General features: G+C 45.4%; 2 protein-coding genes across 6 annotated transcripts in view; one reads left to right on the top strand and one right to left on the bottom strand.

Annotated features, from left to right (window-relative positions):
- The first annotated feature begins 1669 nt into the window (after window positions 1-1669).
- Window positions 1670-10118, top strand: SRSF7 (serine and arginine rich splicing factor 7). 5 transcript variants are annotated; one of them, XM_025405676.1, is made up of 8 exons: window positions 1670-1928; window positions 2958-3138; window positions 3429-3605; window positions 4485-4559; window positions 5016-5078; window positions 6981-7034; window positions 7546-7581; window positions 8484-10118. In XM_025405676.1, the coding sequence occupies exons 1-8, from the start codon at window positions 1901-1903 to the stop codon at window positions 8536-8538; spliced, it is 669 nt and encodes a 222-aa protein (XP_025261461.1). In that variant the 5' UTR covers window positions 1670-1900; the 3' UTR covers window positions 8539-10118. The 5 variants fall into 5 exon arrangements, with proteins under 5 accessions (XP_025261461.1, XP_025261458.1, XP_025261457.1 ...); XM_025405673.1 differs by having other exon boundaries at window positions 4968-5069; XM_025405672.1 differs by having other exon boundaries at window positions 4968-5078.
- A 9611-nt stretch (window positions 10119-19729) lies between these two features.
- GALM (galactose mutarotase) overlaps window positions 19730-25919 on the bottom strand; it is a 73316-nt gene continuing 67126 nt past the window's right edge. Inside the window, exons 5-7 of the mRNA XM_025405671.1 lie at window positions 25515-25656; window positions 22156-22330; window positions 19730-20620 (exon numbers count right to left, since the gene is read on the bottom strand). Coding sequence (XP_025261456.1) covers window positions 20543-20620; window positions 22156-22330; window positions 25515-25656 — 395 coding nt within the window. The 3' untranslated portion in view covers window positions 19730-20542. The remainder of the gene's footprint in view (window positions 20621-22155; window positions 22331-25514; window positions 25657-25919) is intronic.

Raw genomic sequence — 25919 nt, 5'->3', positions numbered from 1 at the left:
ACTGCGCCTGGCCTCAACAGTAATTTTCATAGCTTCTTAACAGAAGAAATAAGGCTGTACAGAATTTATATTCTATCTTTCAGTGACTATATAATTTTTTTTTTTTTTTTTTGAGACGGAGTCTTGCTCTGTCGCCCAGACTGGAGTGCAGTGGCACAATCTCAGCTCACTGCAACCTCCACGTCCCGGGTTCAAGCAATTCTGCTGCCTCAGCCTCCCGAGTAGCTGGGACTACAGGCAAACGCCGCCACGCCAGGCTAATTTTTTGTATTTTAGTAGGGACGGGGTTTTACTGTGCTGCCCAGGCTGGTCTCAAACTCCTGAGCTCAGGCAATCCGCCCGCCTCGGCCTCCCAAAGCGTTGGGATGACAGGCGTGAGCCACTGCGCCCAGCCCCTATATAGTCTTTATAATTATTGTTTAATTCTTTTGAGAAGAACCTTGTTAAGACAAAAATCACCAAGACTAAGTGAGAACACATATACTCTACAGAGCTTCTATTTCCTTCCTAGAGATTTTCCTGAGACAGACTAATTCTCTCTATAACTTAATCTATTTAAAAAATATGCAGAAAATCATAGCATGACCTGGAGAGAATCCATGCTTTATTCACCAACTAGGCCTCCTTTCCCTGTACTTTACATTCCACACCTATACACACCAAATGAAGTTGCTGAAGATGAAAAAGATAAAAATGCAAATACCTAAAGATGTCCTTTTTTATGTACATTTCCAACTTTTGTGTATTCCAAGAATTTACGATGTAATGTCTATGTTTCTAGCAAAAAAGAACTATTTCTCTATTTGTAGTTGGTGTCTAGAGCAATTCTAATGTAAAGAAGTTTTAGCATTTATTTGGTACTATTGAGTGGCTGAGCCGCAAGGCTGCTATTTCCACTGAGTGGAGATACAAAAAGATGACTTATGAGTCCCAGTCCTCAGGATCTGAGTATTGGTGGATCACACGTGTTACAAAACGAAAGCATTAGGAAGTGCAAATCAGTTACTTTGAGCTTCAGATGCAAATAATTTCCAAATTGTCACTGCCCAAAATGCTTTAAACATTCAGGGTTTTGTCACAATTTCAATATAACGGGGGGGGGGCGGGGGGCGGGACCCCACAGCTCTATTCCTTTGTCTTTCAGACTCCAAGAACTCAGACCGTGGTGGTGACAAACTGGTGACTGGTTGAGAAGAAGTTGGAGGGGGCGTGCAGGGCAGGAGGCTTTACCACCAGTCCCTTGGTGCGTCATCCTTCCTAAAGCCTATGGTGTAAAAACCACCACTCAGAATGGCGGGGCTCATGGACTTTTCACCAGGGCCAAACCTTCGATTACCTCTGATGAGCCCCAAAGATCACAGAGTAGCTGACTAGGCCAGGTCCCCCAAACGGAAAGGCGCGACGGCTGCAACATCAGCGGTTAAATGGTACAGCCTTTCATAGGCCGGTCTAATGCATCCGTACTAAGATTGTTAAGGCTGAGGGTCCCTAGACTGGGGAAAACGAATGGAGGCAGGGGGTAGGGATACGGGAAGGAAGACAAGGAGGGTGTAGAAAAGGGGGAGAGGAGGGGGCGGGACAGCATGGGGAAGGTCTCAGGTTTACGGGCGAGATCGTGGCGTTCCCATGGAAACGTATCCCTCCGCCCATGACCCGCGTGTTCGTTTCTTCAGTTCCTTCCGCGTCGTTTCTCGGCTGTTTCCGCCCAGCTCCTTTGTGCCGCGCAGAACAACGGGATGACGCATGCGCAGAGCCCAGCGGCCGCATATATAAATGCGAACCCGGGCTCTTCCTCGTAGTGCCGCCGGGACTGTTGGCGGGTGTGGGTCTGTGTCAGCTTTTGCGTCACTCGAGCCCTGGGCGCTGCGAGCTGAAGAGCCGAGCACGCGGGTCGGTCATCATGTCGCGTTACGGGCGGTACGGAGGAGGTAAGAGGCTGGAGTCCGGTGAGGGACGTTGCTGTGGGTGTATGAGCACTGCGAGGCCGTAGGGTTGGCGCGGCGGTTGGGAGACGGTTATTCCGCGTGCGTAATGGCGGCTTCGGCGCACGCCATACGAAGCTGGAGGCAGCGGGGGCGGGGTGCTGAAGGGAGACAGAGGATGGCGGGTGTACCTCTCTGCCGAGTTCCGTACTCTCGGGCATTTTTGTGGCCCAATCCAGCCTGAAGCAGGGTTGAGATCACGGTTTTCGCGTTGCCTTTCTCGGAGCCGCCCGGCGGCCCCCCCCTCCCCCCGCCCTCGGCGGCGGCTGCCATTTTGCGCACATTGACGACCGTGGTGGCGCATTTCCTCAGCGCTTTCCCGCCACTTCAGCGGACAGATCTGGCCGCAGCTGTAAGATCGTGGTTGTGTTTGAGAAGGAACGAAATTGACAGCTGTGAGCTGCGTGTTCTCGTCAAACAATCGGTTAAATTGCGGAATGGGAATGGGGACGTAATCTGCGACTGGCGGCTGGTTTCTTTTTCTCTTTTAGTTCTTTCGAGCGCGGTTTATGGCTCTGGGGCGGGGAGCTGGAGTCTTGGGCGAGCCTGTGCCTGGGGCGGTTGCCGCGGAGGAAGAGAGCTGGTGCAGCCCTGCTCTCCCTGCCCGGCCCCTACCGAGGCCCTCCCGCCGCCGACGCCGCTGCCGCTGCGGGCCCGCGCGCTCCCCGTGCGCCCGGGACTCATGGGCGGGGCCGGGCAGGCTCCCGCCCCACGCCTCGGTGTATCCTACCACGCATCTCTGTGTTCGGGAGGGTCACTTCGCATTATTTAGAACGTTAAGAACTTTGTCAAAAGTCTAGTTTTTCAGGGATTTGCGGACTTTCACCAGTTTTAGGACTAAGTTCAATCTTGGATAGAGGGCATTTAATGTGCTTTGCCCAATCTTGAGGATGGCCCGTTTTAAGGCAAATAATTGATTGAAACTTGGGTCAGGTTTTGCATAACGTACATTCTTCTATTTGCGTTTTTAAACAGAAACCAAGGTGTATGTTGGTAACCTGGGAACTGGCGCTGGCAAAGGAGAGTTAGAAAGGGCTTTCAGTTATTATGGTCCTTTAAGAACTGTATGGATTGCGAGAAATCCTCCAGGATTTGCCTTTGTGGAATTCGAAGATCCTAGAGATGCAGAAGATGCAGTACGAGGACTGGATGGAAAGTAAGTAAGATGTTATGAAACTTCTGTTCATTAAAATATACTGTGGCTAGATAATAAACTTAGTGCTAAGCTTGGATACTGAAGTCTGGAAGAGACCTTAAATAGCTAGTCAGGGTGTTACTTGCTAAAGGCACACGAAGGTTAAAGAAGATAGCGGAGATGGAGTTAGGGCTTAGTAAAGACCGCCAAAGTTTGTGAGGGGGAAGGAGTGGTTGGAAAGAGTTCTTTTTAAATCTAGAAGTCCTGAATATATTTTTAACTTTAGAATTTTGTTAATTTACTTTTATTAGAGTGATTTGTGGCTCCCGAGTGAGGGTTGAACTATCGACAGGCATGCCTCGGAGATCACGTTTTGATAGACCACCTGCCCGACGTCCCTTTGATCCAAATGATAGATGCTATGAGTGTGGCGAAAAGGGACATTATGCCTATGATTGTCATCGTTACAGCCGGCGAAGAAGAAGCAGGTATTTATTTTAATAAAGGAATGGTTGGTATTCTAGTTAATCAAGTAATTCTTTTATTAGCAAGGCAGAAACTAGTGTTTTTCTATAAACTTGAATGTTAATTGTACAGGTGTATTTTACAATTTTTGTTTAATTAAAAAAATGTTACTATATTAATAATCAACCTGGTCAAAACCTTTCAGGTTTCTTCGTTTGAGTCAGTCGCCTTGATTCAGAATGTCACGAGCCTTATGATATCATGCTGAGGCGCCTTGCAAATCCGACAATTAAGATCCTCCTAGACCTTGAGGTGATCAGCATAAGAGGCCAGATCCCCTCGAGTCATCTACACCTAGCTTCACCTTATTCTTTAAAGGGCAGAAAATTTGAGACGGTGATCGCCGTAACAGTAAATTTGGCTTACAATTGGGGCCCCCCTCCGGTTTAGAAAGAGGAACACCAGATTGACCACATTCCCAACTAGAAAAATCTTCTTGCGTCAATCAAGCCTCACCTGGCTCATTTGGCTGTCAGTTTGATCGTCGTTAGATTGAAGAAAACATCTAGATGCAGCGATCGGCTATAGATACTTCTAGATCGTCTAGATCTACTAGACCATGGGCCAAAGAGGGTCGACCTGCAAACTTGCAAGGTTTATTTTAAATACACATTACAGTGTTTTATATTATGTAATTCTAAGTTGTAATTCAGCTTTTAACAAATCTTTTTTTAGGTAGTAAAAAAAAAAAAAAAAAAATAACAACTAATAGGCCCAGAGTTTATTTCCAAATGAGACACTAAATTTAAATAGTTTTGAGATTTGATTTCAGCAGAGGCACACAAACTCTTAAAAACGAGTTATTGTCTGACATTTTGTTTTTTCTCTAACTTGAAAAATAGGTCACGGTCTAGATCACATTCTCGATCCAGAGGAAGGCGATACTCTCGCTCACGCAGCAGGAGCAGGGGACGGAGGTGAGATCTTGTTTAATTGAAGTCTTTCTGTATTATTATTAAATTCACTGATAGTCCAATACAGAAAGAAAAAGCTCACTATTTTTTTGGAGACAGGGTCTTGCTCTGTCACCCAGGCTAGAGTACAGTGGCATAATCACGACTCACTGCAGCCTTGACCTCTTGGATTTAAGCAGTCCTCCTGCCTCAGCCTCCTGAGTAACTGGGATTGTAGGCACTGCCACCATACCCAGCTAGTTTTCCTTTTTGTAGAAATGGTCTTGCACTCTTTCCCAGGCTGGTCTCAAGCTCCTGGGCTTGAGACCAGTGCTGGGATTACAGGTATAAGCCATTGCACCGTTCCCCAATTGAAGTCTTAACAGGCCAAAAAAAAAAATATGGAGATGGACTTAAAGTTCTTTATTTTAGGTCAAGGTCAGCATCTCCTCGACGATCAAGATCTATCTCTCTTCGTAGATCAAGATCAGCTTCACTCAGAAGATCTAGGTCTGGTTCTATAAAAGGATCGAGGTATTTCCAGTATGTAACACTTTCTTTTCTTATTTGTGTTTGGGTTGTTCACATCTTCACAGCAGTAGAGTGTCTTAAAGACATAATTCAAATGGATTATTTCAGGGAATATTTGAAATGTAAAAGTTTGGAATTGATATGTAACTTGTAACATAAATATTAATCTAGTTTTACAGATGAAGAAAAGGGCTACTAGAGATTTTAAGGCTTGTTAGAGAGGCCGTGGTGGTAGAGAAAGGTCCAAAGCAACACAATTTTAGTGAACACTCTGGATAGGCGTATTGCTATAAACTTGTGGCTTCAGATTAGATGATACTAGCTCTGAAAGATGGTAATTGATTTTCCCGACAAAAAGGCCTGTTAGAACCAGGAAGAGATTAGAAGCAAGTAGAAACATTTCTCAGTTTTGGAATGATGGGGTTGATTGGAGACACTGGAAAGTTGGGGCAGTAGTGTGTACATACAAATGAATGTGGATTTTTTTTTTTTTGGACAGAGACCTGAAAAAACAAACTTAAGAACCAGAGCTTTACTCTTTGTAGGCGGCCTTAAAAGGAGATAGAGTGGAAAAAATTGTAAAATGAGTATTGTAATATGTAATTAATAATATTCCAATATTGTGAGACAGAGCCTCGCTCTGTCGCCCAGGCTGGAGTGCAGTGGTGCAGTCTCTGCTCACTGCAAGCTCCACCTCCTGAGTTCACACCACTTTCCTGCCTCAGCCTCCCTGGTAGCTGGGACTACAGGCACCTACCACCACGCCCAGCTAATTTTTTGTATTTTTAGTAGAGACGGGGTTTCACCGTGTTAGCCAGGATGGTCTTGATCGCCTGACTTGTGATCTGTCCGCCTCAGCCTCCCAAAGTGCTGGGATTACAGGTTTGAGCCACCGCGCCTGGCCCAACAATATTATCTGTATCAATGATAAAACAGTGGTACAGAATGCTACTGGGAGTTAAATTGCTGTTTAGTAGCACAAAACCTTTAAATGCAGGAACTCTGAATCTTGTGGTCTATTTGAGAAAGCTATGAACTATCTCATTAGATATATTTAAAAGATAGATATGTCCGATTTGGTTTGTCTGACAAATTGATGGCTCTCAAACGTAACGATCCAGGAACGTAAAGCCTTACTAAGTGGTGGCTTTCTTCTCGTCTGGCCTTATCACCTGAATTAGTCTCAGTTCAGGGGTCTGGTTATTTTCTTTTTTTTTTTTTTTTTGAGATGGAGTCTCTGTGTGTTGCCCAGGCTGGAGTGCAGGGGCGCAATCTTGGCTTACTGCAAGCTCCGCCTCCTGGGTTCATGCCATTCTCCTGCCTCAGCCTCCCCAGCAGCTGGGACTACAGGTGCACGACGCCATGCCCAGCTAATTTTTGTATTTTTAGTAGAGACCGGGTTTCACCATGTTAGCCAGGATGGTCTCTATCTCCTGACCTTGTGATCCACATGCCTTGGCCTCCCAGAGTGCTGGGATTACAGGCGTGAACCACCACACTAGCTGGGGTCTGGTTATTTTCATCCTGCCTTAGCCTCCTGAGTAGCTGGGACTACCATTGTGCACCACAGTGCCCAGCTGAGGAATCTGTGCCTTAAGTGAGGTTAGTTTTGCTTCCTTCATACCAGTCTTATCAAATGAAAACCATGTGTTTCCCTTGGATGTTACACAGTGTTTGAGAATATTCCTGTACAGGAACTGTAACCAGCTGAGTGATAGAAACAAGTAATTGAAATGGTGGTTCCTTATGTCTCGTAACAGTTTGTTTGAAAGTGTGTTTAGAATAAGGCAAGTGTTGTATCTTGCTTAGTCTTAGCTTCTCTACGCCTAACCTACCTAATACAGTGTTGAGTAGTTGTTTAAGGAAATTCCTTTGGATAATTGATATAATTGTGTTTTTCACTTTTTTATTAAGATCCCCGTCGAGGTCAAGATCAAGATCCAGGTCTATTTCAAGACCAAGAAGCAGGTAGGGTAAAAATTTGATTATGCTCTTCTAGTTATATGGCACCAATATCCAAAGAGTTCAAAGTGTTTTTTAATTGTTGAAATTTTAAGTGTTAACTCTAAACTTAGTTGTTAGTGGGAACACAGTACCTTATTTGTGTATGTCCTATTTATTACTGACTACTTTCCCTGAAAAAGGGAATGTAAAACTGTAGTGAGAAAGACGTTTGTGACTTTGGGGATTATATTAAAGAGGCCCTTGTTAGAACTGATAGGTGCATGGAGAAGCATCCTGAAATTAATATGCAATGTAAAAGATTAATCATGATACAGTAATTGATTCATTTTTTTGAAAAACAGTTGTTGGAAGATTGGCCTTTGTTAGCAACAACTGGTAGGATGTTTTTCAGTTTAAGTGCAGTCTGACATTTTAAGCTTAGGACCTTTTGGGGGTTTGTTTTACGGTATTGGTGACTACAAGAAAGGGATTGGTTAGTACTCTTTCTTTAATAGAATTTCTCATGTTTTGACAGCCGATCAAAGTCCAGATCTCCATCTCCAAAAAGAAGGTAAGCTAAATGTTTTGTTGCCAGATCTTGCCTGTCAAGTGTGGCCTCTGCAGAATTTGTTTGCTTACTGCTTTGCAGTCTTTGAGCTCTTTGGAGAATTGGTGCTATATAGATTAAAATAATATGCTAAGTTTCTGAAATGATTGCTTTTCTTGATTCAAGAACATTAGTTTATACTTTAGCTGGAAATATTTAGTCATGAAATGTTAGTGTGATTATTAAGATGTGATTGGTCCTGTGAGTACTGGGTAGAAATTTTGCTAAGAAACATGCCTTTTCCCCACATGTAATAGATACAAAGTGAGGAGAAAAGTCTTGCAAATAGTTACCTGCATAGTGCTAATGACCAGAAAACTTCAAATAGTTGTCATATTTAACTGCAAGTTGACCTTCCAATTTTGACAAGGAAGATAGCCTAATTTTTTTTTTTTTTTTTTTTCGAGATGGAGTTTCCACTCTGTCGCCCAGGCTGGAGTGCAGTGGCACAATCTTGGCTCACTGCAGCCTCTGCTTCCTGGGTTTAAGCGATTATCCTGCCTCAGCTTCCTGAGCAGTTGGGATTACAGGCCCACCACCACGTCTGGCTAATTTTTTGTATTTTTAGTAGAGACGGAGTTTCACCACGTTTGGCCAGGTTGGTGTTGAACTCCTGACCTCAGGTGATCCACCTGCCTCGGCCTCCCAGTGTTGGGAGTACAGGTGCGAGCCACCGTGCCCGGCCAGGGTAGCCTAATCTTAAGCCAGGGACAAAAGATGAATATGTAAGTCTCATGACATTTTTAGGTCTTTGCTATAGGAAATTAGTACCTTAGGCTACCTTTGAATTTATTGAAAGTTAGTACGTGTACATGAGAGTTTCAATTGACACTAATTGGATCCAAACCTAATGTTTTTCTTTTTAGTCGTTCCCCATCAGGAAGTCCTCGCAGAAGTGCAAGTCCTGAAAGAATGGACTGAAGCTCTCAAGTTCACCCTTTAGGGAAAAGTTATTTTGTTTACATTATTATAAGGGATTTGTGATGTCTGTAAAGTGTAACCTAGGAAAGATAATTCAACCATCTAATCAAAATGGATCTGGATTACTACTCTGTAAATTCACAGCAGTAAGATAATATAAATTTTTGTTGAATGTATTAACATCCTATGGTCTGAAAATGTGGGTTTTTATTTGGCACATTTAAATAAAATGTTTCTAACTAGATTTTTGATTCGTGTTCAATATTAACACTTCTCAATTTGATGAATTTCAGAGTCAGACGTTATAATTGTTAACCTTATTCATACAGACCTACATTCAGAATTGAAAGGTGTTGGTTAAGTCTTGAACATCACTAACTGTTCTATACATAAAACTTGGCCAGGATCTTAAGGGACTTTGAAAATTAAATTTTACCCTTGTAGCTTTGGGTAAGATGACCTTGAGTCCCCTATAATATAGCATGAATGCATCATGACAGATCCTTAAGTTAGCTAATCCGTTTGAAGTTGGTGTTAGTAGGTATTGTCAAACTAATGATCAGTGGTCAGGCTAGTGGGACCGCTGATCTGTCTGTAAATGAGCATGACAGGAACTAAGCAAAAGTGATTAAATGTATGACAAATAGGGAGAAACTGATTTCTGGATGATCTTTATACTAATTGCAGCTTTCAGGCTACTACTAGGTGGCATAGTGTCAATTAGAACTCCCCAACATAGGGGGAATTCTACTCAATGGTCTTTCGTTTCTTTGCTTTCTACATTAGTTATAACCAGTTTTATACCAAAAAAATGCATGTTTGAGGAATTGTCTGAAATAGGGACAAAACACCATGTAAACCAGCTTTGCAAAATTTTCCAGCCCAGATACTCCTCCTGTATTCAAATGGATTGTCTTATTCTGAGCAAAGACCTGGTAATCTTCAAGCTAGGTTTTGCAGTTCCCAACCACCAACATTCTTCTATTTTGCCAGGCTGGTGCAAAGTAATTAAAGATGTCAATCAGAAATGTCAATGAGACTAAAGTGGTTTTGTAAATCTCAGCTATATTTAGCAACACTCCATGTAGCTAATTTTTTTTTGGTAGCATCTGGTAGACCTTAGAATGTTATAGCCAGTAGGTTCTTTATTCAGATTTTAAATATATTAAGAATAGTAGGGCAGTAACAGTTACTTTTGAGAGTTTTCTGGTCAAGCTTTTACCAGGCATTCTCTAGCCTTGGTACAAAAAAAAAAACAAAAAAAAAAACAAACCCTGCTGGTTGCACAGATACCTAGGCTTGTCCATTTTATGCATTTCAGCAAAGTCATTGGATACCATTGCAACTTGGGAATACTGGTCTGCATCAAGTTTATTTGGTAGTTTGATCGCTAGTATGTTGGAAGTTATTTGGATTCTTTGTTTTTGGAATTTTGACAACTGGCTGAATTATGGTTGGTATAAAGTTATGTGTATAATTGGCAGGCTTATTTATCTGTTGCACTTGGTTAGCTTTAATTGTTCTGTATTATATAAAGATAAGTTTACTGAACAATAAATCTGCAGAGATTGAACAAATAATCCTGATACTTAATTTTTGGAAGTGGGAGCTCTCAGCCAAAAGTAGGAGGCATTAATCCTGTAGCTTTAGGATGGGCAGCTAGCAGCGTCCTAGAAATGAGCATTGAAAGGCTAAAAAGGGTATGGAGGAGGGGTAGGGGCAAAAATGGTTTTAAACAAATTTTACCCTTGGGAAGAGGGCTGTCTGGGCTCTCTTACATCACATGCAACCTGGCACCCCTGTTACTGATCTCAAAATAAGCTTTGGTGCATCTCCCACTTGTTTTCTGTGATTGGAACTGCCAAATAGATACTGATTTGAAAAGTGCTGGTCCAGACTCATTCTTTCTAAACTTATAGCCTAGCACTGATGAGGAATCAGTTTTTTTTTTTAATTAAAAAATTTTTTTTTGCCGGTGCGGTGGCTCACACCTGTAATCCCCCAGCTACTTGGGAGGCTGAGCCAGGAGAATTGCTTGAACCCGATTGAATAGAGGTTGTAGTGAGCTGAGATCGTGCCACTATACTCCAGCCTGGGCCACAGAGGAAAACTCCGTCTCAAAAAAAAAAAAAAAAAATTAGTGTTGCAGTGAATAACTACAGTACACCACTGACAGGTGAACATGCTTATCCAGATCATCCTCGGAAATGGAATTGCTGAGTCAAAGGGTATGTGCATTATGATTTTTGCTGGGTATTGTTGGTTTGCCTTCATGGCAGTGTATAGGAGTACCTGTTTCCTTGAATCAATTCCTACCTGATGGGCTATCAAACTTGATTTTTACCAATCTCAAGTTGAAAAATGCTCTTTCAGCATAGATTTTTTTTTTTTCTTTTTTAAGAAGGAGTCTTGCTCTGTCACCCAGGCTGGAGTGCAGTGGCGTGATCTCCGCTCACTGCAACTTCTGCTTCCTGAGTTCAAGTGATTCTCCTGCCTCAGCCTCCCAAGTAGCTGGGATTACAGGTGCCCACCACCACGCCCTGCTAATTTGTACTTTTAGTAGAAATGGGTTTTGCCATGTTGGGCAGGCTGGCCTTGAACTTCTGACTTTAGGTGATCTGTCCGCCTTGGCCTCCCAAAGTGCTGGGATTACAGGCGTGAGCCGCCGTGCCTGGCCTCAGCATACATTTTTTTTTTTTTTTTTTTGAGGCGGGTTCTCACTCTGTTGCACATGCTGGAGTGCCTTGGTACAATCAGCTTACTGCAGCCTCTGAACTCCTGGGCTCGAGTGATTCTGCTACCTGTCTCCCGAGTTGCTGAGACTACAGACATACACCACCACACTGGGCTTATTTATTTATTTTTTATTTTTCGTAGAGATCTCACTTTGTTGCCCAGGCTGTTCTTGGACTCCTGGGTTTAAGTGATCCTCCCATTTTGGCCTCCCAAAGTGCTGGGATTCCAGGCGTGAGCCACTATGCCCGGCCAAGTTTTACATTTTGAAGTGGTTGAAAAAAAATTGTTCACTTTTTTTTTTTTTTTTTTTTTTTTTGAGACTGAGTCTGGCTCTGTCGCCCAGGCTGGAGTGCAGTGGCCGGATCTCAGCTCACTGCAAGCTCCGCCTCCCGGGTTTACGCCATTCTCCTGCCTCAGCCTCCCAAGTAGCTGGGACCACAGGCGCCCGCCACTTCGCCCGGCTAGTTTTTTGTATTTTTTAGTAGAGGCGGGGTTTCACCGTGTTAGCCAGGATGGTCTCGATCTCCTGACCTCGTGATCCACCCGTCTCGGCCTCCCAAAGTGCTGGGATTACAGGCTTGAGCCACCGCGCCCGGCCCAAATTGTTCACGTTTTATGACATGTAAATCGTGTGAAGTTTGAATTGTAGTGTTTATTATAAAGTTTTATGGAAACAGCCATGACTTGTTTGCTTATCGGCTGTGACTGTTTTTGTGCTAACAGTAGTGGAGTTGAGTAGTTGTAACAAAGTGCCACAAAGCCTAAAATATCTACTCTCTCCTTTTCATTTTATAGAAAATATTTGCCAGCCCCTGGTTTAGACATTTGTCTTCAACTTTACAACTTTCAAAACAATTTTTACCTGGAGATCTTGGGTACCAAGATTATTTGTAGGGTTGCCAGGGCCTTACTAAGATAAGACTTTTGGTCTGGGAAGACCGACTTCTCCAGGACTCATTCCTTGAAGTGCTTTGTGAAGCCAGGGGGCAAATTCTAGCCAAACACATTTACACACCATAAAATTGGTGAATGAGATCATAGTAGGGAAAACTTTTACTCTAGGTCAGTGGTTCTGATTGCTAGTTGCAGACTAAAATCACCCAGAGTGCTTAAAGACATTTGAATGAAAGAATCACTGAGGGTGGTGAAGCCTGGGTATTAATCTAAACATTTTACCTGGTGATTTTTTTCTGAAAGCATCTGTCACCCAGGCTGGAGTGCAGTGGCATGATCACTTGACTCCCTGAGCTCAGGTGATCCTCCTGCCTCAGCCTCCCGAGTAGCTGGGACTACAGGCACGTGCCACCATGCCAGCTAATTTTTGCATTTTTTTTTTTTAAAGATGGGGTTTCGCCATGTTGCTTAGGTGGGTCTTGAACTCCTGGGCTCAAGCATTCCACCACCCTCAGCCTCCTAATGTGCTAGGATTACAGGTGTGAGCCACAGTGTCTCGCCTCTCCCTTGGTTCTAATATGCAACCAGAATTGAAAACCACTGCTCTGGAAGTGGTTTTCGTTATTGAAGATTGGCTTGGTTTATTCTATAATAATAAGGAAGTAGCAGCACTCACACGTGTTTCAAAGAAGGATTCTACTATGTGTCCTCTAGGTTTCTCTGTCTCCAAATGATCCCATGCTGGAAACAAAACTGAAAAAAACAGAAACGGCATTTTAATTTATATTAGTACCAGTAGAGGTCACTGTGCTCAAGGAAATAATCATCTTTAAAAAAAAGTTAACGTTCTATTCAGAAATTTTGTTTTTGTTTTTTTTTTTGAGACAAGAGTTTTGCTCTTGTTGTCCAGGCTGGAGTGCAATGGCGTGATTTCTGCCCACTGCAACCTTCGCNGGAGAAACCTGGCAAGTATCATCTTAATGAAGTGATCAAGGTTTGCATCAACCCGTGATATCTCATATTGACATTTTGTGCCAGCTGACATGATCCACGGAGAAGGACACCTCACCTCTCGTGACATTCTTCCTCAAGTCCCATAACCTCAATGTAATCATTAGAACACGACAGTGAAACCCAAACTGAGGGGCATTCTACAAAATACCTGACCAGAACTCTTCAAAGTTCCAAGGTCATGAAGAGCAAGGAAAGCCTGCCACAGGCTGGAGAAGACAAGAAGACATAGTGACTAAATGCAATGTTGGTATTTATTTATTTCTTTTTTTGAGACAGGGTCTTGCTCTGTCACCCAGGTTGGAGTGCACTGCAACCTTAAATACCTGGGTTCAAGTGAACTTTTTTTTTTTTTTTTTTTTTTTTTTTGGGAGGGGGGACGGAGTCTCGCTCTGTCACCCAGACTGGAGTGCAGAGGCGCAATCTCGGCTCACTGCAAGCTCCGCCTCCTGGGTTCACGCCATTCTCCTGCCACAGCCTCCCGAGCAGCTGGGACTACTGGCGCCCGCCAGCACACCCGGCTAATTTTTTGTATTTTTAGTAGAGACGGGGTTTCACCGTGTTAGCCAGGGTGGTCTCGATCTTCTGACCTCGTGATCCTCCCGCCTCGGCCTCCCAAAGTGCTGGGATTACAGGCGTGAGCCACTGCGCCCGGCCGTTTTTATGTATTCTAAACTCGATACTGTGTTATAATTATTGCTTTATGCAATCTTACGTTTTTTTTTTTTTTTCTTTGAGATGGAGTCTTACTCTGTTGCCAGGCTGGAGTGCAGTGGCACGATCTTGGCTCACTGCAACCTCTGCCTCCGGGATTCAAGTGATTCTCCTGCCTCAGCCTCTCGAGTAGCTGGGACTACAGGCGCATGCCACCATGCCCAGCTAATTTTTGTATTTTTAGTAGAGACAGGGTTTCACCATGTTAGCCAGGATGGTCTCGATCTCTTGACCTTTGATCCGCCTTCCTCAGCCTCCCAAAGTGCTGGGATTACAGGTGTGAGCCACCATGCCCAGCCAATCTTACATCTTTTAAGATAATAAATGAAAAATTATAGCATCTTTGTTTTTAATCCATATATTTACTATTTCTGATCTTCTTTATTTCCATGGATTCTGGTGTAATTTCAGTATGAAGGACTTCCTCCAGTATTTCTCATAAGGCAGGCTTGCTAGCAATGAATTCTCTAGTCTTTATTTCACCTTTGTTTTTGAAGGATAGTTCTGGGTGATAATTGAATCTCTGGTTTTGAAGCACTTTGACCATGTCATTCCACTGCATTCTGGACTCCATTGTTCCAGATGAGAAGTCAGCTGTTCATTGTACTGGTGCTGGTGGTCCCCTATAGCGAGGAGTCATTTTTCTCTTGCCGCTTTCAAATTTTGTTTGCTTTTGACATTCAACAGTTTAAATGTGTCAACAGTTTGATGTACCTAGATGGGAATCACTATCTTGAAGTTTGTTGAGCTTCTTAGATTTATAGATTAATGGTTTTCATCAAATTTGGACGTTTTTTGCCATTATTTTTTCTATCCCTCTCTTTGGACTCCCATTACACATACACTCATGTGCCTATTTTCTCACAGGTCTCTGAGGTTCTGTTCAGTTTTCTTCAATCTCTTCTGTTTTTCAGATTGAATAATTCCTATTACTCTACCTTCAAGTTCACTTTTTCTTTTGCTGTCTCAAATCTACTTCTGAGTCTTTCTAGTTAACTTTTTTTTTTTTTTGAGACACAGTTTCACTGTGTCACCCAGGCTGGAGTGCAGTGGCATGATCTTGGCTCACTGCAACCTCTGCCTCCTGGGTTCAAGTGATTCTTGTGCCTCAGCCTCCCAGTATTACAGGCACAGGCATGTGGTGACGTCTGGCCAATTTTTGTATTATTAGTAGAGATGGGGTTTCACTAGGTTGACCAGGCTCGTCTTGAACTACTGTCCTCAAGTGATCCGCCTGCCTCAGCCTCCCAAAGTGCTGGGATTACAGGTGTGAGCCATTGTGCCTGGCCTCTCTAGTTAACTTTTCATGCATTATTGTACTGTTTTCAACAAACTCTTCACTTGATGCCCCACCTCCTTTTTTTTTTTTTTTTTTTTTGAGGTAGTGTCTCACTCTGTCACCCAGGATGGAGTGCAGTGGCGCGATCTCAGCTCACTGAGATCGCCTCCCAGGTTCAAGCGATTCTCCTGGCTCAGCCTCCCAAGTGTCTGGGATTACAGGTGTGCGCCACCACACCTGGCTAATTTTTGTATTTTTAGTAGAGATTGAGCTTTGCCATGTTGGCCAGGCTGGTCTCAAACTGCTGGCCTCAGGTGATCCGCCTGCCTCGGGCTCCCAAAGTGCTGGGATTATAGGCGTGAGCCACCAGGCCCAGCCTACTTGATTCCTTTTTATAATCTCCAGGTTTGTTTTTTTTTTCCCCCTCAACATTATTGTGTTTATCTTTTAAGACAGAGTCTCCCTATGTTGTCCAGGCTGGAGTGCAGTTGGCTATTCACAGATAGGATCATAGTACACTATAGCCGTAGTACACTGGGCTCAAGCAACCCTTCTGTCTCAGCCTCCTGAGTAGCTGGGGCTACAGGCACGAACCACTATGTCCAGCTTCTTATGCTTATTTTAAAATTCTAGGGGGTTGCCTTGTGTCTGCACAGCTTAGGGGGCAGCCACTTTCTGGAGAGTTTGTGCTGATACCTCAACCAGTCAGACTTCTGCCCTCTGCTGATGGGTCTGTGTGTAGGCAGGTGAGTAATTTTAATATTCAGGCTGCTTTCAAGTTTATCCTGAGTTTTACTTTTTGTTGAGCCCTTCATCTTTGTTGCACATGCACCCAGCCTCCGATCAGCCAAAAATCTGCTTGCTGCAGCCATGACTGCAACCTCAGGCCAGTAGAGCCATAGGCCCTTCCTGCCTGCACAGCACTGGGATCGTTACTTCTATTGACGATGATTTGGATATGGCTGCCACTCACACCTCCAAAAGGAGTGAACCCTCTTTCAACCACAGCTGCTTGCTCGTCCTCCGCAGAACCTTCATAATTACTGAGTTGGAGGAGTGAGGGGGATGGGAACAGCCCCAGGCAAGAACACTGCAGACTCCCACTATTCCTACTCAAAGCTCAGTAGTTTTTCAGACAACATATCTCAGACTGGAAGGTTTTATGTCTGTTTCCAGAGCACCAAAATTGTTTTGAGCCGGGAGTAGTGGTGTGTGCTTATAGTTGCAGGTACTTAGGAGGCTGAGGCTGGAGGGGGGATTGCTTGAGGGCAGGAATTCAAGACCAACCTGGGCAACATAGCAAGACCCCCATCTCTAAACAAACAAAAAAAATGTTTTGCCAAATGTTTTCAGCATTTTAATTGCTTGAACTATAATAAGGAGAGGATTTGCTGACGTCCTTGCCTGACTATAGCTGGAAGTGCTGCCCAAAGCATCTGAGACTTTAACGATGACCTGCGTAACTGAGTTACGCAGGAAATGCCTTGATTGGAAAAGGACTGTACTCCTGTCCAAACAGCCTCTTGAAAACTGGTGATCCAATTGCTTAAAATGGTTAAGAGTGAAAATGGGAACTGGCCAGGGACCAGGACACATGCCGGGCTTCCTTCCTGCCCTGTGCTGGTAGTCCTGCATTTTTTTCATGTTCTACTTTCTGTAAACTCTCCAGTTCCACCTCCACAGCATGACATCTTAATCTTTACAGCAATGTTTGTGCAATTATTTTAATATTACATCTTACCTTGTACTTCTTTTTTTTTTGAGACAGAGTCTCGCTCTGTAACCCAAGCTGGAGTGCAGTGGTGCAATCTAGGCTTACTGCAACCTCCGCCTCCCAGGCTCAAGCAATTCTCTGTCTCAGCCTCCTGAGTAGCTGGGATTACAGGCACCCACCACCACGCCTGGCGAAGTTTTGTGGTTTTAGTAGAGACGGGGTTTCACCATCTTGGCCAGGCTGATCTTAAACTCCTGACCTAGTGATCCACCCACCTCAGCCTCCCAGAGTGCTGGGATTACAGGCATGAGCCACTGCACCAAGCACCTTCTAAAATTTTATTTCTTGCTGGGGCCTTCAGAGACTTTATAAAATCACACAGTTATGCTCACATGCTGTCACACGTCACAATCTATGTCTTATAAGCACATGGAAGGGCTTCTCAAGCAAAGTTCTCGTGTGTTTCATGAAAAAGGACAGATTGGTTGCTGCCACAAAAAGAGTTTCTCCAAATTTTTGCTTGCCTCAGATGCATGGTGTGACAAACGTAGCCAATTTTTTTTTTTTTTTAAGGCGAGTCTCACTCTGTTTCCCAGGCTGGAGTGCAGTAGCGAGATCTCAGCTCACTGCAACCTCTGCCTCCCTGGTTCAAGCAATTCCCCTCTCTCAGCCTCCTGAGTAGCTGGGATTACAGGCGCATGCCACCACGCCCAGCTAATTTTTTTTGTATTTTTAGTAGAGACGGGGTTTCACCAGCTTGGCCAGACTGGTCTTGAACTCCTGACCTTGGCTGATTTGCCCGCCTCGGCCTCCGAAAGTGCTAGAAGTACAGACGTGAGCCACTGCGTCTGGCCGCCTTTTTACTTGCTTTTATAAACACCATTAATTTAAATGCCAGTAACTTATTTGAGCTGCCCCACAGGCGATGAGTATCCTTACTTGGACTCCTGGAGACTTGGCTTCTTATAAAAACAATACTCTTTTTGGACAGAAGAAAACAAAGCATTTGGCTAATTAATTAATAATAAATTAATTAATTTGGCATTCTCAAACCTAGAGGCCGTTACACTAAGAACTAATTTGTAGTTGTTACATTTCTTTGTTTTGTCTCAGTGGATCCAGGGCTGGAATTGTCCCCATAGTGGCAGCAGGGGAGACCCCACCAGGGAGTGCTCCAAGCTGTCTCGAGATAGGGCCGGCTGGGATTCCAAAGAAAGAAGCTCTAAGCGCCAGGGTGATCAATCCAAAGCATGTATTAGAGGAACTTCCTTACAGAGTGCTGCAGCAATCGCTGAGAGAGAAAAGGAGTGTTGTGCCCAGGTATGTCAGCAGTGAGGGAGTTTCTCTGACAGTTTAAGGAATTTGGCTCAGGGCCAGAGCCAGTTTCTTTTTTCTTTTTCTTTTTTTTTTTTTGAGACAGAATCTCGCTCTGTCACCCAGGCTGGAGTGCAGTGACGCAATTTTGGCTCACTGCAACCTCCGCCTCCCGAGCTCAAGCAACTCTCCTGTCTCAGCCTCCTGACTAGCTGAGATTACAGGCACCTGCCACCATGCCCAGCTAATTTTTTTGTATTTTTTTTCAGTTGAGACGGGATTTCACCATGCTGGCCAGGCTGGTCTTGAATGCCTGATCTCAGGTGACCCACCCGCCTCGGCCTCCCAAAGTGCTGGGATTACAGGCGTGAGCCACCATGCCCGGCCCAGTGCCAGTTTCTTTTAGTGTTTTAGGGAACAACCTAGACAGCTTTATCAGTGCCTGGGAATGTTCAACGCCCGGTTTGGGTTCAAGCCTGCTGGGAAAAACCTGCAGCTGGCTAGGGGACACAGGTCAAGGCACTCTGTGACTTTTGGTCAGGATACAGAAAGCAGGGGCAACTGGCAACCCTGCACTTGTGAATAAGAAAACGTTCATTCTCTTCTCTGGGATTTCCTAAATGATTGCTGGCACCCAGAGTATGAGAACCCTGCATCGAACAGTTTAATCAAATTGGTAGCTGGGTTGCAGTCAGCTTAACAGTTCATCTCTGAGGCCTCTTGGCTAATGTATACATTGGTAACTTTAAGAGTGGAGAGACCTGCAGGCAGCCTCAAGTCACCAAAGTTAACCTCACCAGTGAGAAGACACCTGAGTACGTTGCCCCACCTGACGGGCTGTCGTGGGCAGCATCACACCTGACTCGAACCCCTTCACAGACCCAGCAGAGGGCTGTGTACAGAGCAGGTGCTCAGAAAATCCATGCCGAAATGAATTGAAAAATAAACAAGATCTTTGGTTTATTATCGGTTACAAAGAAAGAGGAAGTATGGAAAGCGACTTCCACTGAGATAGCTTTCCTGTTAGGCAGGAAAATGCCGGGGCTCCCACTGGAGGGCAACGTAGAATCCAGAGCACATCCATATTCTCGGTCCATTTCCCAAAGGTCCACGCCTGAGAGACTTAAAGCTGAGTAAAGGAACAAGTCTTTTGAAGATGCAGATTTTGGTTTTATTTCAATTCAGTACAGTATATATTAGTATAACATACTTTTTTTTTTTCAAAATCACCAACCAAAACCCATCACCGATGCTTTGATTGTCTAGGAAAGAAGGAGCCCCCAGCCTTGTCATATAACACAACCTCTGTCCCTGGTGCAATGTCATGCTCACTGTGCTGTGAAAGGCAAGGCTCTCTCTTCACCCTAGTATCTCCTGTCTCCAGTGCTTGCCTGCCTTTCTTCCCAAGCATTGGCCTGGCTGTGCTTTCTCAGTCAACCCAAAGGCTCTTGCAGGCCTTTTCCTCTTGGAAGTCCCCTCCCTCTCCCTAGAGACAGAGAGAGCTGTTTTCTCTCTCTCTCTCTTTTTTGTGAGATGGAGTTTTGCTCTGTTGCCCAGTGCAATGTCACAATCTTGGCTCACTGCAACCTCCACCTCCCAGGTTCAAGCGATTCTCCTGCTTCAGCCTCCCAAGTAGCTGGGACTACAGGCGCGTGCTACCACACCCGGCTAATATTTTTTGTAGAGATGGGGTTTCACTGTGTTAGCCAGGATGGTCTCGATCTCCTGACCTCGTGATCCGCCTGCCTTGGCCTTCCAAAGTGCTGGGATTACAGGCGTGAGCCACCGTGCCCAGCCTCAACTTTTTATTTATTAGCTTGTTGGTCTTCAACCTCTCTAAGTCTCAGTTTCCTCACTTATCAATCATCTACTGCTGTATAGAGACAGGTCCATCTCCCAGCATGCAGGGTGAGCTAACGTGACATTTGAAAACTCCAGAGTGTTGCTGACAGCAGTTGGAGGTGAAGGAGGAGGAAACAAAAGCAATGCGAGAATAGCTTTAAAGAAAGGAAGGGCGAAAAGTTGAAAGAGGCAGCGTGGAGAGATGGAGCCAACAGCAGCATGGGAGTCCCTGGCTAGGATCAGGGCTTAGATGACGACATCGTTGGTTGGGTTCACTTGCCCTCTGAACTGCACAGGGAATCGAGCTGGTCATTAGACATGGCCTGGAGCCAGTCACTGGAAAAGGAAATCAATACCCAGACTGATTCTCACGACAGCCACCATTTGTATGATTTTAATCCATAGAATCATTCTGAAAGCTTCTTAATCTTCACCTTTTTTCTGGACAGGAGACAGGCGGCTGAGCCTAGCCCTGGACTGGATCATATCTTCACACCTTCTTAAGCCACAGAAAACTTGAACCAGGTGGTGTGGTCATACTCCTCACCAGGCCTCAGCAGCACAGGAGGGAAGTGGGGCTGTGAAGGGGGAAGCAACACAGGTGACATTTGACACCACAGGCTGCAACATTAACCATTCGGGTGTGCTTCTGGACAGTCCTCTAGACCAGTGCACCGTGGAGGACCGCCAGTGCGGGAACTGTTTATGATTGGTTCATGGCGAGATAAAGAAGTTTAATCAGAGTGGAAAAAAGCACACTGTTAAAGGAAGGCTTTCCTGATGAAGGGAAGCAGTGTGTTGATCTATAATCCGGTGCAAGGTGTAGGCTTTTTTTTTTTTTTGAGATGAAGTCTCACTTCTGTTGCCCAGGCTGGAGTGCAGTGGAACAATCTCAGTTAACTGCAAACCCTGCTTCCTGGGTTCAAGCGATTCTCCTGCTACCTCAGCCTCCCAAGTAGCTAGGATCACAGGCACCTGCCACCATGCCCAGCTACTTTTTGTATTTTTACTAGAGACAGGGTTTTGTCATGTTGACCAGACTGGTCGTGAACTCCTGACCTCAAGTGATACGCCTGCCTCAGCCTCTCAAAGTGCTGGGATTACAGGTGTGAGCCACCGCACCTGGCCCTTTCTTTCTTTCTTTTTTTTTTTTTTTAAGACAGGGTCTCATTCTGTTGCACAGGCCAGAGTGCAGTGGTGTGATCATGGCTCACTGCAGCCTTGACCTCCCAGGCTCAGGTGATCCTCCCACCTCAGCCTCCCAAGTAGCTGGGGCCACAGGTGTGCACCACCACACCCGGCTAATTTTTCTAATAATCCGTAAGGATGAGGTCCCCCTGTGTTCCCCAGGTTAACCTCAATCTCAGGTTCAACCAATCCTCCTGCCTCAGCCTCCCAAAGTCCTGGGATTACAGGCATGAGCCACCTTGCCCAGCCCAAGGTGCAAGTTTCTTATTGTGTGCTGGCACTTTCAGGAGTACTGCTTTAGGTAACAACCAGAAAAGAAAGTTATGAGGGAGCACACAGGAGGAGACGATATGGAAGCGCTCCTTAAGTGTGGCTGCAGAAAACGAGAAGGTATTGGTAAGGAGAAACAAACTGGATAAAGGCTTTGAGCTTTCTTAAAACCATGTAAATCCCAAGTCAGTAGCTTGGCTGTGGGTTTTCTGTGACTTGGAGAAGAGAATAAGCATGACCTTTTGAGCCGGGCACAGTGGCTCATGCCTGTAATCCTAGCACTTTGGGAGGCCAAGGCAGGTGGATCGCTTGAGGTCAGGAGTTTGAGACCAGCCTGACCAACATGGTGAAACCCCATCTCTACTAAAAATACAAAAATTAACCAGGCATGGTGGTAGGTGCCTGTAATCCCAGCTACTTGGAAGGCTGGGGCAGGAGAATCGCTTGGACCCAGGAGACGGAGGTTGCAGTGAGCTGAGATCATGCCACTGCACTGCAGCCTGGGCGACAAGAATGAGACTCTGTCTCAAAAAACAACCTAACAAACAAAGCCTGAACTTTTGAATCATACAACCTGATCCGAGTGTAGTGAACTCTGTCGTATAGTGTGACCTTGGACACAACTCCACTCCAACAAGCCAGTCTGTGGCATTACCTGATTGACTGCGTCAGGCCAGTTCTGAGTCTCCAGGCAGAAACCAGAGTGCTTAGGATAGACAGCTCCATTCTTGCCCTTTAATGTGCCATCCAGGAAGTTGCCCGTGTAAAACTGGACCCCGGGCTGGGTGGTGTATACTTCTAGTACCCGCCCGCTTGCAGCATGATGCACCCTGGTAAGAAACACAAACCACATGAGTCCAGGGCAGAAAAGCAGGCGGGGAGGAGTAGAAGCTGGGAAGCAGCTTTGAGACAGGAATCAGACCCAGCCACAGAGCAGGGACCAGATATAAGGAGGAGATGAAGGTAAGAAGAGCATGATGGAAAATTCTTCCAGTCTCAAAAGCAAAGCATGAGCAGGTGGCTTTCAGGATCCTCAGTAGCAACGTCTCACTCTGATCTTGGCTTCTTTGGGGCATCACAAAACAGACTCACTCCTGCCAGCTGGGGAGTAAGGAGGAAGGCAGCAGCCAGGTTGGAGAGAAGAAGGTCCTGGAGAGGCTGAGATTCTTTTCTTTTTTTGAAATAGAGTCTTGCTCTATTGCCCAGGCTGCAACCTCAGCCTCCCGGGCTCAATCAATTCTCCCACCTCAGCTCCCCAGTAGCTGGGACTGCAGGTGCACACCACCACGTCCAGCTACTTTTTGTGTCTTTGTTTGTTTGTTTGTTTTGAGACGGAGTCTGGCTCTGTCGCCCAGGGTAGAGTGCAGTGGTGTAATCTTGACTCACTGCAACCCCTGCCCCCATAGTTCAAGCGATTCTCCTGCCTCAGCCTCTACAGTCGCTGGGATTATAGGTGCCCACCATCACGTCCAGCTGATTTTTTTTGTACTTTTAGTATTGACGGAGTTTCACCATGTTGGCCCAGCTGGTCTTGAACTACTGACCTCAGGTGATCTGACCACCTCAGCCTCCCAAAGTGCTGGGATTACAGGCATGAGAGCCACTGCACCCAGCCTGAGATTATTTTCTTTTTGAGATGGAGTTTTGCTCTATTGCCTAGCCTGGAGTGCAGTGGTGCAATCTTGGCTCACTGCAACTTTCGCCCCCCGGGTTCAAGCGATTCTCCTGCCTCAGCCTCCTGAGTAGCTGGGATTATAGGTGCCCACCATCACGCCTGGCTAATTTTTATATTTTTAGTAGAGACGGGGTTTCACCATGTTGGCCATGCTGGTCTTGAACCCCTGACTTCAGGTGATCTACCCGCCTGAGCCTCCCAAAGTTCTGGAATTACAGGTGTGAGCCACCGTGCCCTACTGAGATTCTTTTTCATAAAGAATTGGGGCTCTCTGCTTGACCTGGCAAAACCACCAGCCTTGTCTCATGAAAGTGAAGAGAAGCTTTTCTAAATTAAACTGTTCCCTTCCCTGGGACTTAAGCAGGCTGTTTTTTAGTTAGGTCTCCCCTCATAACAGTCCTGCTGTGGGTTTTCACTAGATTCACTGTGTTCTTTTTTTTTTTTTTTTAAATCAGGCCTTGGCCAAACATGGTGGAGCCTGTAATCCCAGCACTCTGGGAGGCTAAGACAGGAGGATTGCTTGAACTCAGGAATTTGGGACCACCCCTGGAAACATAGTGAGACTTTATCTCTACAAAAATAAATGATTAAAAAACCTAGCTAGGCGCATGGTCCTTGGGAGGCTGAGCGGGGAGGATTGCTTGAGCCTGGGAGATTGAGGTTGCAGGTGAGTTGCGGTCTCGCCACTGCACTCCAGCCTAGGTGATGAAGCAAGACCCTGTCTCAAAAACCGAACAAAGCAAAATAAAACATAAAAATCCAGGCCTCTACAGTGGGGAGTTTCCTGCCTGGTCCTACACTTGGTGTTGAAGGGATATAGATTAAAACAGGCCTGGGTCTTATAGTTTCACTGAGAGGCAAAACACATGCATGAAATAGTTAAAACATCCCCACCACAGGCAGTTAACCAAGAGGTTCTGAGAAAGATGCTTGGAGAAGGAGGGCTAGGATTTGGGTAAATGGGGAGAGAGCAGGAGGGTCTCCCGGGGTGGGGAGAGGAATGTGGGTAAGAGCACAGAGGAGGAAAGTGGGGTGGAGCTGCAGGAACACTGCTGGGACCTTGTACTGGGGCTCAGAGTCAGGGAAGGGATTTTTTTTTTTTTTTTTTTTGAGACAGAGTCTTGCTCTGTCACCTAGGCTGGAGTGCAGTGGTGCAATCTCCACTCACTGCAACCTCCATCTCCCTGGTTCAAGCAATTCTCCTGCTTCAGCCTCCCGAGTAGCTGGGACTATAGGCCCGCGCCACCACACCCGGCTAATTTTTGTATTTTTAGTAGAGATAGAGAGCTTCACCATGTTGGCCAGGCTGGTCTCGAACTCCTGATCTCAAGTGATCCGCCCACCTCAGCCGCCCAAAGTACTGGGATTACAGGCGTGAGCCACCACCCCCAGCCCGGAGAAGGTCTTTGACCTTTTTTCTGTCACTATTAGGTTTGAGTCATTTTCTCTGCTTTATTTAAAAACTGTTGAGCCGGGTGCAGTGGCTTACCCCTGTAATCCCAGCACTTTGGGAGGCTGAGGCGGGTGGATTACAAGGTCAAGAGTTCAAGACCAGCCTGACCAACATTGCGAAACCCCCATCTCTACTAAAAATACAAAAATCAGCTGGGCATGGTGGCGCATGCCTGTAATCCCAGCTACTCAGGAGGCTGAGGCAGGAGAATCGCTTGAACCCGGGAGGCGGAGGTTGCAGTAAACCTAGATCCCGCCACTGCACTCCAGCCTGGGCGACAGAGCAAGACTCTGTCTCACAAAAAAAAAACCAACTGTTAATTCCGCAAATATTTATTCATTATTTGCTAGTGCCAAGGATGATACTAGGTGTTAGGGTAGAGGTAGGGCTTCACAAAGATGAAATGACATGAGGAGCTGGGATTTGGTGAGAAGGCGAGAGTGTGCACACAAGTGTCTATCGGTCAAGGCTGGAGGCGGTGAGTGCTGCGGGAGATGCCTAGCCTCCAACTGGCCATGGAGTAGGCAGGCATAAGTCACAGATGGAGAAAACACAAAGCCTCTGGAAGTTCGATGATGGCCAAGGTGACTTACGCTAGGAAGAGTCAAGGCTTCTAACAGAAAATGAGCCTTAAAGAACAGGCAGAGAGTGAGAGAAGGGGTGCTGAGCAGGGGGCCTAAGGGTAATGGCAGGCAGCGGGAGGAGGATACATTCTACAGAGCTCACCTGTGCCATGGGAGCTTTGAGAAAATATGGGATGTGGTATTGGGTCACCTGTAGCACGGTAAATGCCACGGATGTGGCCAGAGGAAAAGCCCCAGAGGAAGATAGGAGGTGGTGTCATTTCTTTCTTCCTTACAGACTCAGGAAGTGAAAAGTACCTCACCTTGCACAAAAATGCTTTTCTTTAGATCCCTTCAGACAGAAATTGTGGTCAAAACCATTGAGATGGAAGTCCTGCAGGTGTTTTCCCAGCTCCACTGGCTTTCTCAGGTCGAATGCAGTTCCTTGCACCGGGGCAACTTCTCCTGATGGGAGGAGACAGAAAACAAAGATGATAAATGCCCAAGTTTCATCTTTATATAGAGCCTCCCCAAACACTCACTGGTTCTACCCTCTCCACCTTCATTTTAATTTGTTAAAGAGATGGGAGCCCAGATCCTGGGAAACATGCAGAGACCCCATCTCTACCAAAATAAATAAATAAATACAAGTAAAAAATTAGCCAGGCATAGTGATGTGTGCCTGTGGTCTCAGCTATTTAGGAGGCTGAGGCAGGAGGACTGCTTGA

Source organism: Theropithecus gelada, chromosome 13, assembly GCF_003255815.1.
Source record: "Theropithecus gelada isolate Dixy chromosome 13, Tgel_1.0, whole genome shotgun sequence".
Classification (NCBI taxonomy): domain Eukaryota; kingdom Metazoa; phylum Chordata; class Mammalia; order Primates; family Cercopithecidae; genus Theropithecus; species Theropithecus gelada.
This window is presented reverse-complemented; position numbering and strand designations above follow the sequence as displayed.